This window comes from Chenopodium quinoa, unplaced genomic scaffold, assembly GCF_001683475.1.
Source record: "Chenopodium quinoa cultivar QQ74 unplaced genomic scaffold, ASM168347v1, whole genome shotgun sequence".
Taxonomy (NCBI): domain Eukaryota; kingdom Viridiplantae; phylum Streptophyta; class Magnoliopsida; order Caryophyllales; family Amaranthaceae; genus Chenopodium; species Chenopodium quinoa.
Window position 1 is genome coordinate 154754 of NW_018744240.1, and position 15344 is coordinate 170097.

Consider the following 15344-nt stretch of genomic DNA (forward strand, 5'->3'; position numbering starts at 1 on the left):
AAACCCTAATCTTAACTTCACCTTTACCGTCGAGAATTAATTAACGAAATTCCTTTCGACAGCGGCGTTAAGCATAGCCTTTGGTTTTTGATTCGTTGAAGTAAGCCGCAATACACTTGACGAAGTACCAAATTAAACGGAACCATAGAAGAGGAACTCCTGAATTCTTCACCAACAGACCCAAAAACGAAAATAAAAAAGCAAGAAATGAAATTAACGGAAGGAGTGGGCTCGCCAACAACAGTTAGGTGAAACGCGCTAGTGGCCGGCGAGCAGGGGTTATGAATAGGGGGGCGGTGGAGGCGGTGAAAGGATAGGGATGGGGGTTAGAGAGAGAAAGGGTTGAGATCACCTACACTCTTTGTTTCGGCTCAATATTGAAGCATGTGCATATATATAATGTTATAATATTTGTGAAATTTCCTTAAATGGTAATTGTTGCAATATTATTGGAACAAATAAAGTATCAAACAAGTAATTATAAAGGTACAAGGAAGAGAGGAAAAAGAAGAGATAGGTAGTACTTGTTAGACATAAATTCACGTGCAAAATGGACAAAAAATCATGGGAACAACTATCACTGAGAGTATATTTTGTATCACTGAAACTCCAATGGAATTTTTTTAAATAATGCTGAAAGTGTATTTTATACCATAGAAACTTCAGTGGTATTATTTGACTGCCTAATGAGATATCTCAAAAGTTGCAACTAAATGATGCTTGAAATGACTATATTGCCTCTGCGAGACATTTGTTTTTTTATCGTTGTGATTTATACTTTATAGTTATTTTAACGGCGAGGGGTATATCGATCTGTTTTAATCGTGAAAAAAATCTTGTTTGATTAATCTGATTGTAATATTAGAATTTAAAAATAATCTTTTTAATCTTTATTCATAAAACAAATTGTACACTATACTAAACTCAAAAAACTGAATATGAACAAAACCCACTGTAAGAGAAATACTACATTGAAAAACATAAAGGACACTTACATTTACCTAAACAGAATTATTTGAACTTACCTAAACTTATATGACCTTGTTAAACTTTGCCTTATAAACCCTTATTGAATTTATTATACCTGATTGAACTTATTGAACCTTATTGAAACTTATTGGACCTGACTAGACCTTATTATTAGACTTGATTAGATTAGACCTTATTTAACTTATTGAAACTTATTAATTCCTATTTAACTTATTAAAAATTATTAGATCTTATCAAACTTATTAAACCTTATTGAATTTATTAGATCTTATTAAACATTTTTGTAACTTATCTGAATTAAAGCTGAACTTATTTTCATAAGTGAATAGACCCTATCCTAAGAATCTTCAATGACTAACATGTGGAAAAGGAAAGTAAATAAAGCAAACAAATGAAAGGTGGAATATTACCTCTTGTAATCATCATATCAATATATAGAGTATATAGAAACACAAAACCTCCTTACAAACCATTTTTCTTAAAAAAAAAAAAAAAAAAAAAATGGTTGATAACATCATTTGTAGTCTAACTTCCCAACTTCTTTTTCCTTTGAATCATACGAAGTAAATTTATTTAATTTAACTATTTATTTAAAAAAAAATTGATTAAATTGACATATTCACTTACACTAATCTTTTAGTATATCACTCTCTTACTAATATATACCCACTAACTATACTAAACTCCCTCCATCCTAAAATATCTAGTACGTAAGACTTTTTTCACTTCATGTATTAGCTTTGACCCTATTTTTTTTACTTACTTAATAAAAAAACATATTTTATATTATAAAATATATTGTTAGATAGGTATTAATATAAAGTTTAATAATATAATTTTTAAAATTATTTTCATTAATATTTAATTATATAAAAATATAATCAAACTAATGTATTGATATGTGCGTTGACTCATTGACTGTGTCAGATATACTGAGATGGAGAGATTATATTATAAAAACCTCATTTTGGTCTTCATTCAATAATTTTCCCAAAATTTTGTGTATAAAACAGAGTAAGTACTACGAGTAGTATAAAAAAAAAATAAAGAAAGCATTAGTTATTATCATATGGAGACAAACTCTTCTTTAATTCCTATCCTCTCTTCAAACGCATTAGGAATTCGAATTCCCCTCATACGAAGGTTTCCTAATGTTTCTTCTTTTTCTTACTCCGCAATAACTTATAAAAAAATATGGAGACAAACAGCATTAGTCAAGTTTCCCATTTCCGTCAACCAATCAACTTCCACCACTTTAACAACCGTTACAAATTACTCTGTAATACATGTACGGAGTAAAAGTCTAGGTATGTTCTTCAATCTCTGTTTTATTACAAACAACTGCTCTTGTTCAGTTTATACCTAAAACCCAGAAATAACCTTGATTAATGGGTGTAATTCCGCCATGGTCGGACCTTCCTCCAGAACTTTTATCCGCCATTGCTGAATTCTTAATCACAAACCCAATTGACATCTTAAGCTTCCGAAGCGTCTGCAAATCATGGTGTTCTTCTTCATCATTTTCTTCGCCCACTCTCTCTCCTCCCCTGCCTCTCACCACCCCTTCTCCCCCCTATCCTCTTCGCCAAAGCTCTTACTGTCTGAATCCCGATTTTTCCGTTCTATCTGTCACTGTTATCTACGCTCTTCGTCCTCCAATTGATGAAGATTTTCCATCTTGGATGCCTAGGGTTTGGGTTCTTTTTCTCGATCAATCTGTTCCTGGAAAGGTCAGTATTCGCCAACCCTTTTCTAAGAATTCTTACTCTTTACCAATCAATTTTCCTCGGACCCTTAATTTTCTTGATTTCCATGCTTCTGAATTGGGTCGATTTTATAATTTTAGTTATCTTTCTAAAAAGGGTTGTAATCTTATTCAAGACAGCTTTCGGGTGGTTCATAAAGTGGTTTTGTTCTCAAATTGTAATGGGTTGGTTGTTGCTGTTGTTCTCTCTGAAGAGGGGAAATTGGGGTTGTTTAGGTTAGGTTCAGGGGTTAAGGTTGAGGATGTGGGTGTGCCGACACAATGGGAGATTATACATGATGGTAAAGGTTTTCGCTTTGATGACATTGTCGAATTTAAGGGCCGGGTTTTAGGTATTGATCGTAGAGGGCGGGTGTATGATATTGTGATAGGTAAGGGTTCTTCTACAAAGTTGAATGTTGTTGTTCCTCCCATTGCTGGTGGTGGTGGAAGGCGGAAACGTGTTGTGGAATCGTTGGGGCGCTTGCATTTAGTTGTTCGTTGTACTGTTCGTGGGGAGAATGATGGTTTGTTTAAGGTTTATGAGCTCAATGAGGGTACCAAGAAATGGATTGAGGTTAAAAGTATTGGTGATCAGACTTTTTTCTTTGGTACTGAATTTTCCTTTTCTGCGGCAGCTGAGTTACTCCATGGATCCTATGGGAAAAATTGCATCCTTTTTAAACAAAATAGTTTCGTGAATTATAGTAGTGGTTATGATGACAACTCTGAAATGTTTAGGAAATCAGAATCCAGTAAACTTCGTATTGGAGTACGGCATTTGGAAGATGGTTCCCATCTTAGTTTAATTGGATCACACCCTGGCTATTCTAATCTATTTTGGCCGCCTCCATCTTGGATTTGGACGAAAGACAAGTATGTTTTCAGTCATGGTTTGATTGGTTTCTGTTCTTTACTATGATTAGCTGTTTTGTGATTTATTCTTCTATTATATTTCTCATTGAAGTCTTGACTAGAATTGCTTCTGGAGTACCTTCTACTCTTCATCGGGAAGATAGGAACTGGTTTTTATCCTTGTAATGCTTCTACTCTTCATCGGGAAGATAGGATTTGGGTTTTTTTTTTTATTATTATTTATTTTTAAATCTTTGTAATGTGTTTGGTTTCTTGTTTTTGACCTGTAGATTGCCCTTTTGATTGGTTAGTAAACAATAACTTTCAAGTAGTTAATAAGTGTAGCCAGTTGGTCAAAGAGACCCTTCCTAGATGGTATACTCCCACCATGGTTGTCATTAGTTAGAAATTTAGATATTTTCTCTGTGAGCATGTCACACAGGAGCTGAGAATTAATGTCAAGTAAGAGCCTTCTAATATTCGTCTCTCTAGTGAGACGAAGATCAATGAAAGCATAGCCTAACCAATTTTAATTGAACTAGAGAATCATATTATTTGACATACTAAGTTCCTAAAAGCAAGATTCTCTTTTCTATATTCCTTCCAAAAGTTCCAATTATCCTGAAAAGACATCAATCATCAATTTTATAGAAACAATGTTGCATCTCCAAAGGAATGACAACAGTACAGTTGAAATCTTGCTCTTTAGAGTAATTTATTGCTTTATATGAAAACCTGTTATTTAACTGAAACTAGTTGATGACTAGAGTAGGTTGCCGGACGATGTTGACTAAATTTCTCTTTTACTGTCAGGTCTGAGCGTCTTGGGAACCTCTTAACTGCACTGGATAAATTGCAATCAAGGATTCCGGGAGGTGATAAGGTTCTTCCTCCCTTTTACCTTCCTCCCCCCATTTTAATCATAGTTATGCGTAGTATAAAGTATCTTGTAGATGTTAGTTGAGTGCTTATTAAAGTAGTAGTATAGATTGGTGATAGGGGTGCTTATGATGCGAGTCAAGTTCGAGTTTGGGGTAGCTCGATTCGACTCGTTAACATATCGAGTCGAGGTTTGACCGAGCTTTGACAGAGTCAAGCTTTGACCAAATTGACTGAGTCGATTTTGAGTAGCTTGCAACTTGATCCGTGTTAGTAGAACTCTCTATTTAGTGTAACATCTCTTCATTCTCTTTAATTTTGTCATTTGAGAAATACACATATGATGATACGAGTATATAAATAATGTTTATTTATTAATTATTAATGTGACATAAAGTTTTTTTTTTTTATCAAAAATGTTTTAATTATTAGTAATATAATATTATATAAAGGAATTCAAGCTTCTTACGAGCTTTCGAGTCGAGTAATGAGCTACTCGACTGGACTCATTAACGAGCTTTCGAGTAATGAGTAGCTCACGAGTTGTCTCGTCTCATAAGCACCCCTAATTGGCGAATTAAGATTAAGAAGAAGAGGAAGAGATGTATATTTTGATAATCGATACAAACTAGTTATGAAGAATAGATGTTATAACTGCTCTGGTTTGTCTCATAAAACCTGTAGTAGATGTCATCCAACTCCCAAACCACTTAAATTGTGTTACCAGGTTTATGAGCACAAAAGACTGAACATTGTTTATTATTGACTTTTATAAAGCTGATAATAACATTATTTAGCATGTGTTCATCTAAGTGTTTTTTCATAAACAATTGCCAGCTACTGAGATTTCTGTCTCCTGCTCGGAAGCTATGTGGGGATAGATTAGCAAGCTGTACTGCTGTAATGGTTTAGAATATAATTTTCAATGCAGGCTTAGTTGCTAGACCCAGATTGTGCTCTATATTTCTTTGGAGGATGGATTGAATTTTTTTGGGGAAAGGAAAAACACCTATTCTCACAGCCACCCCTAAATGATAATAATAAGTTTCAAAATTGCTCTAAAATGTCACTCCATTTTCTCATATCTATTTCTTCCTCCTTTTTTTTTTTTTTTTTCCCCCTTAATCGCAGCGTTGGGAATTCCACAATTAAAAAAAAATTGTCACTATTTTTTAGTCCATAAATGCATTTTTTTGTTGTTGACTAAGACCTTAGTCCAGAGTTTGTGAATTGATTACTACTTATTGGCATTGACCGCCACATGCAATTCACATGCCTTCATCAAAACCCTAGATTGTCTCTCCTTTTTCTTCATAACCACCATCCCACCATCAAACCTGCATTTTTTCGGCTTGGGTGGTGACCTTTAAAATGGGTCTAAGGAGGACAGAGATTGAGGGGTAGAGGGAGAGAAGAGAGTGTGAGAAAAAGAGAGTGGATTAAGGCGAGGGGCTATAGGGGTGGCGTATGTGCCTTTGCCTTTGCCTTTGCCTGCAAGGAGGATATATAAAGAGGTATGAGAAGGAGATATGCAAGACGCAAGGTTTTTTATCAATGGGGTGGAATTGGAGGCGACAACGGTAATTTGAAGTAGATAGTAAAGTGCAAATGGTGGTGGGGTGGTGGAATGGTGGTTGAGAAGGAAAAAGGGAGAAAATATAGGCTTTGAATGAAGGCATGTGCTTTGTATATGATGTTTAATCTCGGAAAGTGATGGTCAACTTTTGGAGTCCAACTGAACGTCCCGGTCAATAACCAAAAACGCATTAAAAATCAAGATCCGAATTTGCTACCTTTTCAAAGTAAAAATGGTCCTTTCTCACAAAAAGTGATGACTTTGACAAATTTATTTTGCAACTATCATTAAGAGCTTATCTCTCTTTTCCATGTGGAATTGCCTTTTTGAGTGCCTTGAGATTGGAAATTTATCTTCTTGCCGTATTCGTACATTCATATTTAACTTATTTACACACTTAAATATATTTCTAGTATCAAAAGTTTAAAGCCTTTTAGTTTAGAGGTCTTGATTTCAGATGTTGATACCTTGATTTTGTTGCTACTATGGCTATGTACAACCCATTTCATATTATGATGTTGCCTGTTAGGCAGTATCAGTAGCATGCAACAGGTGCTAATATTGAAATGATTGGGCAATTCATAAATTCAACCTTTTGTAGTTTTGGTGTACTTTCAGATATTTGGCATTAGGATCCCTTATTTTCCTCATCTCTTGATAAGTATCATATTATCCTTTTTGTTATGTCACAAAAATAAACTTCATGTTTTTACTTAAAGTAATATTTATAATCTTGATATTATATTATTCTCGTGTGAGTTGTGTCCACATCCCATATATAGTTATATACTCTCTACTAGTCCACACTTTATCTTACTTTTTTTTTTTTTTTTTTTTCCTGTTTACTATTTACTATTCTTAATCTCCATGCAAAATCCAAATGTGAACTATATTAGGGATAGAGGGAGTGTAAGAAATAAACATTTGTTGTATTTTTAGTTTTTTGCTTCCTTACTTTTTTTGGATCTATCTTTTTTTTTTTTTTCTGTGTGTGCCTTTAACAGTCCTGTCCTTGTGATATAAGAGCTAAGTCTTTTTTGAATGAATTTTGACTGTGGGTTTCAAAGAAAAACAATAATGCCTTATTGCCTTCTCTATTTATTTTTGCCACTTTTGTCCTTCCTGTTCTACACTATTGTAAGTTTGTAACTTTGTAAGTGATCGTGGTTCAATGCAGGCCAAGTTCAATGAGCTCGCTTTGGTGGACCAAGTGGGTGCGCTTAAACTTATGAGAGAAGCGCTTAAATTTATGAAGGAAACTTTTAAGTTGAAGGAACTCCTGTATGGTTTCAAACGATTGCAGCAACAAAAAAAATCCATCAACCTGCACGATCAAGTAATTTCTATATCTTGCTTTTACAATTTATAAAGTGATTCAGTTTTGCCTGTCAGTAAAGCCGATGAAATCATTTCTCAACGCTTTCTATTATATGGATTATGACACATTTCAACCTGCTACGCTAAGGAGATTACAATGTACATAAGAAAGAATGAAAGTTGAAATTTAAAGAAAATTTATGTTGCTCTTACCCATTCCAAATACTTTGAGTCACTTTTCACTGCTTCTCATTGTTTCTTTTCCAAATTTCTATTATCCCCTTATCCCAAATCCTGAAAACTGGATTAGAAGCACTAAAATTTGCAAACTTATATGGCATGTTTATCATACATGTACATGTACTCTCCAGAACAATGCTTGTGCATGGTAATGAATGATAAAAACTCATTGTTATCTCTTACTGGTACATTTAACTGAGATATGGTGGCATCATGGCAGTGGTGTCGTGTTTAATGGTGGTGGGTGGTGAATTGGTGATGGAGGGAGACACAAGAGGCTGGGCTAACTGTAATGATTTGGAGACAACAATTTGCTGGTGGATGGTGTAGCAGGTAGAACTAATTTATCAAATTAGAATAGCAGCCAACAAAAAGACAGAAGGAAAATTGATAACACAACTAGAAGTCCATTCTTTTACATCTACTTGTCTGTTTATTGTTGCTATTCTCTTTGAGATCATGTCTTACAATGGTTTAATTGTTTGAACATGAGTGCCTTACTGTGCAGGAAGGAACATCCACACTTGCAACTGAGGAAAGGCCTGCATCTGCTGATTCTGATTGCGATTGGTTTTCTGTAGAGACAAATTTCAATGCTTGTATCCTTCAGTTTGAAGAAAACACCAGTAATTTGGAGGATGCCATCAATAAGAAAAAGTATTGTGCGCCAGCTGAATAGCATACTGGTTACCTTCGCAAATTGGTTTGATTCACCAGGATAAATTGCTGTGATGTTTATTTTTCCTGTTAGTTTGTCTCTTGTAGATTAACTGGGAGGCCTGAGAGGTGCCTTTTGTAACAATTGTAAGATTATCAATTTCAATCTTGATGAATTGCAGGTAGGAAAGATTTAAGTTGTGGCAACCTCCATATTCATGTAGCTGACCCCATCATTGGGATTAAGGCTTCGATTGTTGTTGTAACCTTCATCATACTGGTTTATTCAGGGTTAAATGGTGAACATGGATTAGTGTATCTGGCATTCTGGCTGTAAGAATAATTGCTTTTGTCTTTATGTTAAGTGTTGAAATGTTGAATGTCATGTAAACTAGAATCGCAATAATCTTACATGATTCTTTCAAAAATTAATGTGATTCTCTCTCATTAAAGCTATTTCCCTATCAGCCATGGAAAAGAGATATGAAACAAGCAAAGCTTGGTGCAGTTGGTGGAAACTCACCTTGTGAATTTGAGTCTCATCAACTTCATTTGCTTGAGCGTAGGGGGATTACCTTATCTCTCCCCTCTACTCTTAAGCGTTGACCTGCGGAGCTGGCTAACTTAGCCTGTGAGAGGTGCTGGTTCAGTAGGGTTCTTCATCTTACCTTAAAAAAAAAAAAATAATAATGGAAATGAGATATGAAGATATGTATATTTTCCAATGTTTCCATATGTAGTCTCTTGTTAAAATCATGTGTAATGCTTTTTTTTTTTTTTTATTAGTTTGACTTTCATGTTTCTCATTGCACTACTTTAACTGCTATTTATATTATAAGTAAAAAGAATATATTTTAAAAACATGAATTGAGACTAATGACATTCTTAATTCTTTTTTAAAAAGCAAAAACCTATAATTATTTGCTAAACAAAAGTTTAAAGTAATTACATAACATACTACCTTTGTTTCACATTATGAAACGATAGGAGTATTCAATTAAACTTGGATAGGTTAGTCATGGACTCATGGTAAGATAATACGTTAGGTTTACCTAAAGACATGTTAAAATAAATAAATAAAATAAAATAAAGATAAAATATAGAATCAAATCAACTAGCAACTGTAGCAAGACAAGGATGATACATGTCATCTCCTGATTAAAAATTTTCCCTCTATTTTTTTTTTTTACAAACCTTTTTTCAACTTTACTATTTTTGTAATAAAGTTTATTTCAATTTATTAAAATCATCTTGGTAACATATATCAATAACTTTATACTGAAAGCGAAGTCAGGGATGATACATGTCGATCTTCTGGTTATATATTTTCCCTCCATTTTGTCTTTTTTTTTTTTTTTTTTTTGGTCAAACCTTGTTTCAACTTTACTATTCTTGTTAATATTAAGGATCGACAAAAAAAATACAATAATTTTGAATAGAGCACGGTCTCTTCACCTTAATTTTATACTAGGTAATATTCAATAATATACGTAGTAGTTTAATTTCAGAAAAAATAAATATTGTCATTCAAATTTGTTCAGTCAAGAGTCAACCAGACAATATCCAGTATTTTTGCAATTGTTGCATAACATTATTGCATTGGACATGCTTTCTTAGCAAAGAATACAATAGAAACATACAATCAAGTTCTCACTTCAAAAATAAGATGAAGATAATTTAATTTTAGCAAAAAGAGCATAGTCAATAGTAGTGGTTTAGTGTCAAAATAGAAAGTATTACAAATATTTTGAATTGGCAAAACTATACAATAGTTTTGAATAATAGACCATGCACTATTCACCTTAATTTTATACTTGATAATATTTGATCAAAATACATAGTAGTTTAATTTGAGTAAAAAATAAATATCGTCATTATTATCATTCAAATTTGTTTGGTCAAGGGTCAACCAAACAATATCCTGTATTTCTGCAACCGTTGTGTGCATTATTGCATAACATTAATGCATTAGATATGATTTTCTTAGCATAGAATACAATAATAACATACAATCAAGTTCTCTCTTCATTTCAATAAAATTAAGATGGAGATAATTTAACTTTAGCAAAAAAAGCATAGTCGGTAATAGTGATTTAGTGTCAAAATAGAAAGTAGTGTAAATATTAAGGATCGATATTCTACAATAATAGATCATATTCTCTTCACTTTAATTTTATACTAAGTAATAATCAATAATACGTAATAGTTTAATTTCATTAAAAATAATTACCGTCATTAAAATTTGTTCGGTCAGTGATCAACCAGACAATATCCCGTATTTTTGCAACCGTTGCTGGCAATTATTACATAACATTATTGCATTGGATATGCTCTTCTTAACATATAATGCAATAAAATCACACAATCAAGTTCTCTCTTCATTTCAATTTCAATTGCTCTAAACCTAAACACCCAAAACCCAGAAAAAAAAAATAAAAATACAATAATAAAATAATTAAAAAAAATACAGTAAAATTGAAACAGAGTACTTGTATACTCTGTAAAATGGTTATAATTCCGCCATGGACAGACCTTCCTGATGAACTTCTATCCGACATATCTAAACGCTTAGACACAAACCCACTTGACATTTTAAGCTTCCGTAGCGTATGTCATTCATGGTTGTCTTCCTCTCCATTTTCTCTCTCCTATTCGCCGCAGTCTCTGTTTTCTCCCCTGCCTCTCATCACCCCATCTCCGCCTGATCCTCTCCTTCACCGCTATGCCATTCCAAACTCCAACGCTTCCTTGTTATCTGGCACTGCTATCTTCGCTCTTCGCCCGCAATTTGATCCCGATGATACTCCATCTTGCATGGCTAATGCTTGGGTTCTGTTTCTTGATCAACCGAAAATTGATAAAGTGAGTATTCGTAAACCCTTTTCGCAAAGTCCTTATTCTAGGCCTATGAATTTTCCTAACAGTATTGATTTGTTAAAGTATCGTATTACTGAATTGGGTCGATTTTATAATCTTACTAATCTTCCTGAGGATGGGGGTGGTAAGGTTTCGAAACCTCGTGATTGGTTAGGGGATGTTCTTAAGGTGGTTTTGATTTCAAATGGGGATGATTTTGCTGTTGTTGTCCTCTCACATGAAGGGAAATTGGGGTTTATTAGGCTGGGTTTTGGGGATAGTTTTGAGAATTTGAATGCTGAAACTGACTGGGAGATTATACATGATGGTAGAGGCTTTCGCTTTGATGACATTGTCGAGTTGAAGGGCCGGGTTTTAGGTATTGATCGTAGGGGACGGATGTATGAGGTTGAAATTGGTTGCTCATCGAAGGTGAGTGTTGTATTGTGGAACTGATTGGGAGATTGTATCTAGTCGTTCGATGTAATGTTCGTGGGAAAATTGATGCTTTGTTTAAAGTTTATGAGCTGAATGAGAGTTCAAAGAAATGGGTTGAGGTTAAAAGTATTGGTGATCAGACTTTTTTCTTTGGTACTCAATTTTCCTTTGCTCCATGCTTCCCATGGGAAAAATTGCATCCTTTTTAAAGAGCAAAGTTTTATCAACTATAGTGGAATTGATGACGAACCTGCCTTGTTAAAGTTTCAACAACATGAGCTTCGTGTTAGTGTATGGAATTTGGATCATGCTGCTCATCTCAGTGCTATTGGATCACACCCTGGCTATTCTAATATACTGTGGCCGCCACCAACTTGGATCTGGCCGAATCACAAATACGTTTTTCATTGCATTTGTTTGTCATTTGTCAACTACTGCTTAAGATGATGCTATATATTTCTTGTATGTTAACTAACACAAAAAAGTCCTGCTTTGTCATTCAGTCTTTCTTTCTCTCTTTGATAAAGTTATGGATTAGAGAAAGAATTAGATTAAACCCGTGCGATGCACGAATTGAAAAAATTATTAAAATGAAATAAATTATTTTTATTTATTATTTTCCCGTACATACTTATAAATTAGATCATATAAACATATCTTTCATCATAAATTAAACAAAATATAAAAATGAAAGTCACTTTGATCTAATCAAACCATATATATCTAAGAGTTCGAAATACAAATTAAAAATACATGTAACTTAAATAAATTGAAGTGATGTAATAAAAAAAATAAAATAAATTGAAGCACCTTGAAAATACTGCGAAACAATGGTAACATTTAACGACAAAATTAGTTAATTTTTGTTTAACAAACATCTATATTACTATTACATGACTTCATAGCTAGGTTGCTTGCACAATCCTTAGTTTACACACACAAATAACAGTAAAACCTTAAAAAAAAATTAAAAAAATGCCGTAGTTGCCTAAAATGTTTTAGCTCAATATCAATTTTATTTATTCCAACCAAAAAAAATTATTTATTTATTTATTTATTGACACGGTCAAAGATTGAAATAAAAATAATTAAAAATAACCAATTTCTATAAAAAAAAACCAAAAATATATGACATCGTAAGTGTATTAGGCGGGAAATTTTTTTAGGAGAGAGCGGCACGTAAACGTTTGAGGAGAGGATGATGTCAGCAATTTTTTGTTTTAGTAATAGTTAATAGATACGATCTTTAGCATGATCGCAAGAGGAAATGCCAAAGCTCTGAAGAAGCTAATGTACACAATCATTTACTCGTGTCATTTACTTCTGAGGGGCAACTTCGATTTTGGTGTAAATATCTTAATTTGAAGAGAGAACTTAAATTTCTTTCTTCAAAGTTTTAGCTTTGCTGTAAGTAAGTACATTAGCTTCCATGGTGTGACTTAGACAAGTACATATCGTGTACAATGTGATGCGGCTGGTGCCCTTGTGTTTGACTTAAAAAGGCCGTTTTTTTTAGGCATTTCTAGGATTCAATGGGGAAATGCTGCCATGATTGTCGGGCTTTCCTGTCATGACATATCTCACTTCTTGTGACCTGCCTTTGAAAGGGGACTCTATTACTTTATTCAAAATCAATTTATTCATTTCAATATTTCATCATTCCTAGTGTACACATTTTATGAAGTATCCTCATCCTGTCATCCAAGCTCGCAGCAAGTTGTGGCTTGCATACATTTGTTTGGCAATACCCTGGCACATGGTTTCCTTTAGGTCCCGTTTAATTTGATGTAAAATATTTTCATGGAAAATGATTTTCCTATTTTTCTTTGGTTTGTGAAGGAGTAGAAAACAATTTTCCTCCATGGTGGAAAACATTTTCCATTACAAAACAAGGAAGCCACATTTTCCTCCCAACTCCACCTCCTTTTTACTTTCCTCTCATCCATCCTCACAATTCCGCCATGGTCAGCCCTTTTATACATTGAGAGAAGATTAATGGGAGAAATATTATGGTGAATACTATGTAGTGGTTTTTATAATTAAGTTTTTCTATACATTTTGGAAGAGAACTTCTTTATCTTTTGCAATTTCCATATTTTAATGCAAATATTGATCTTCTTTCTCCTTAAATAGAATGGCAGACAATGTTGAGACTTTTTTTCTTTTCTTTTCAGGTCTGAGCGTGTTAAAACTCTCTTAACTGAACTTAATCGTTTAGACATGAGGATTCCCAGGAATCCTGAGAGATTAGAGGTTCTCACTCCACCCCTTTTACCTCCTTTTATTCCTATGTACGAAGTATGTATTATCTTGTAGATATATCTGTGTTTTCATTAGTGTTAATGCTTTGATAAAAGACATATTAAGGAATTAAGGAAAAGAAGACATGGTTGGAATGGTACAGGGTTTTCTTTAATAAATTAGAAGTAGAGTGAGGAAGATATTGATCTCAAGTTGTCCTGTCCCTGATGTAGGCACATGTCATGCACCTTGGAGTTTTCAGTTTCAGGTTTTCAATTGGTGAAATGGTTTCCAAAAATCTTATATCAGTTGCCTTTCTCAATCTGCTTCGAAATTTTCTTATGAAGTCTTCTCTATGTTTGTATATGACCTTCAACTTCGCATAATTACAGGTGCTATATGTGATACCTGAAATTTTGATTTAACAAATTCTGTTGTACATAATAGCCTGTTTCATTATAAATGGTGATTTTATTGCCTGTGTGCTGAAGAATAGATGTAATATTTCCTCATGGTTGTCAAAGATATAGGCATTTAGATAATTAACTACATCTTACCAGATAGAGATACCGAACTAGTTTGTATATTGTGATCTCCCTTAACTCTTTCACGAAACTTCTGGGGGGAAACAGGTTGAGAAGAAAAAAAATAAAAAAAATTCCTTTGGGTGACTTAGTCTAATAACATAAAATCATTTTGATCCCTTCCCCTTCCCCTCCTCTCTATCTCCTTCCTCGGTTCCATCCTTTCTGTTCTTCACAATTGTAAGTGATCCTGGTTTAATGCAGGTCAAGGTCAATGCGCTCCATCCAAAGCGAAAAATGGTTGCTCTTGAAAAGCTGAAAAAAGTTTGTTACGTGAACAAAATGGTGTTACAAGCCAGAGAGATTGACAAATTGTTGAAGAGAATCGAAAAGATCTCTGTGTCATGGAAGCAACACTGCAAGTCGGCTAATCTGCAGAATAGAGTAATTTCCATCTCTACTTTCAAAAAAATGATTCACAATTTTTGCTGCAGTTATTGCTCAGTCCATCGCTTTATATTGATATATGACATGCCCACCAGTTGCTCAAGCCACACTTGCAGCACTCACTCTTACCCATCTAGGTCTTGAATATCCTGATCACAGTAGAATGATTGTTTGAACCTGCATTACCTTCCTGTGCAGGTAGGAACAGCCCTCCTTGCGAAGGAAGAAAGTTGTGCATCTCTTGAATCTTTCCGGATAGTTCAGAACGCAATCAAGCATGGTAAAAGTAAGTTTGATTTGCTTTCGTTGGAAGTGAAGATTCATACCTGCCTCCTTCAGCTCGAAGAAGACACAACTGAGGCGAAGGGCACCCTCAATCCAGCTCTATTTTTACTTTATTCCTGGCTTGGATGGGAACATAAGGTTGTTTGATGATTTGATATCCTATTGTTCTTGATCTTTCCTGTTAAAATAAGAACACTTGAAGTGTCACCTTAGATTTATCTGGGAGTCAAATTTGTTAAAGTACTGGTTTTAAAATGTGGCAATTTGCCGTATTATTGTGACAATTTCAGAAAAC

At 33.9% G+C, this 15344-nt stretch overlaps 1 protein-coding gene across 3 annotated transcripts; it reads left to right on the forward strand.

Annotated features, from left to right (window-relative positions):
* The first annotated feature begins 1890 nt into the window (after window positions 1–1890).
* Window positions 1891–8714, forward strand: LOC110694638 (F-box protein SKIP23-like). 3 transcript variants are annotated; one of them, XM_021871797.1, is made up of 4 exons: window positions 1891–3610; window positions 4403–4472; window positions 7222–7380; window positions 7822–8089. In XM_021871797.1, exons 1-4 carry the CDS (start codon window positions 2379–2381, stop codon window positions 7834–7836), a joined length of 1476 nt encoding a protein of 491 aa, XP_021727489.1. In that variant the 5' UTR covers window positions 1891–2378; the 3' UTR covers window positions 7837–8089. The 3 variants fall into 3 exon arrangements, with proteins under 3 accessions (XP_021727489.1, XP_021727490.1, XP_021727488.1); XM_021871796.1 differs by lacking the exon at window positions 7822–8089 and adding an exon at window positions 8110–8714 and having other exon boundaries at window positions 1897–3610; XM_021871798.1 differs by lacking the exon at window positions 7822–8089 and having other exon boundaries at window positions 4403–4464; window positions 7222–7374.
* The last annotated feature ends 6630 nt before the right edge of the window (window positions 8715–15344 follow it).

Excerpts from the sequence above, each read along its gene's own strand:
- LOC110694638 (XM_021871796.1), top strand. The coding sequence starts at position 2,379 with ATGGGTGTAATTCCGCCATGGTCGGACCTTCCTCCAGAACTTTTATCC. Across the intron at positions 3,611-4,402 it reads TGGATTTGGACGAAAGACAA|GTCTGAGCGTCTTGGGAACC; the intron begins GTATGTTTTCAG and ends TTTTACTGTCAG. Across the intron at positions 4,473-7,221 it reads GGATTCCGGGAGGTGATAAG|GCCAAGTTCAATGAGCTCGC; the intron begins GTTCTTCCTCCC and ends GGTTCAATGCAG.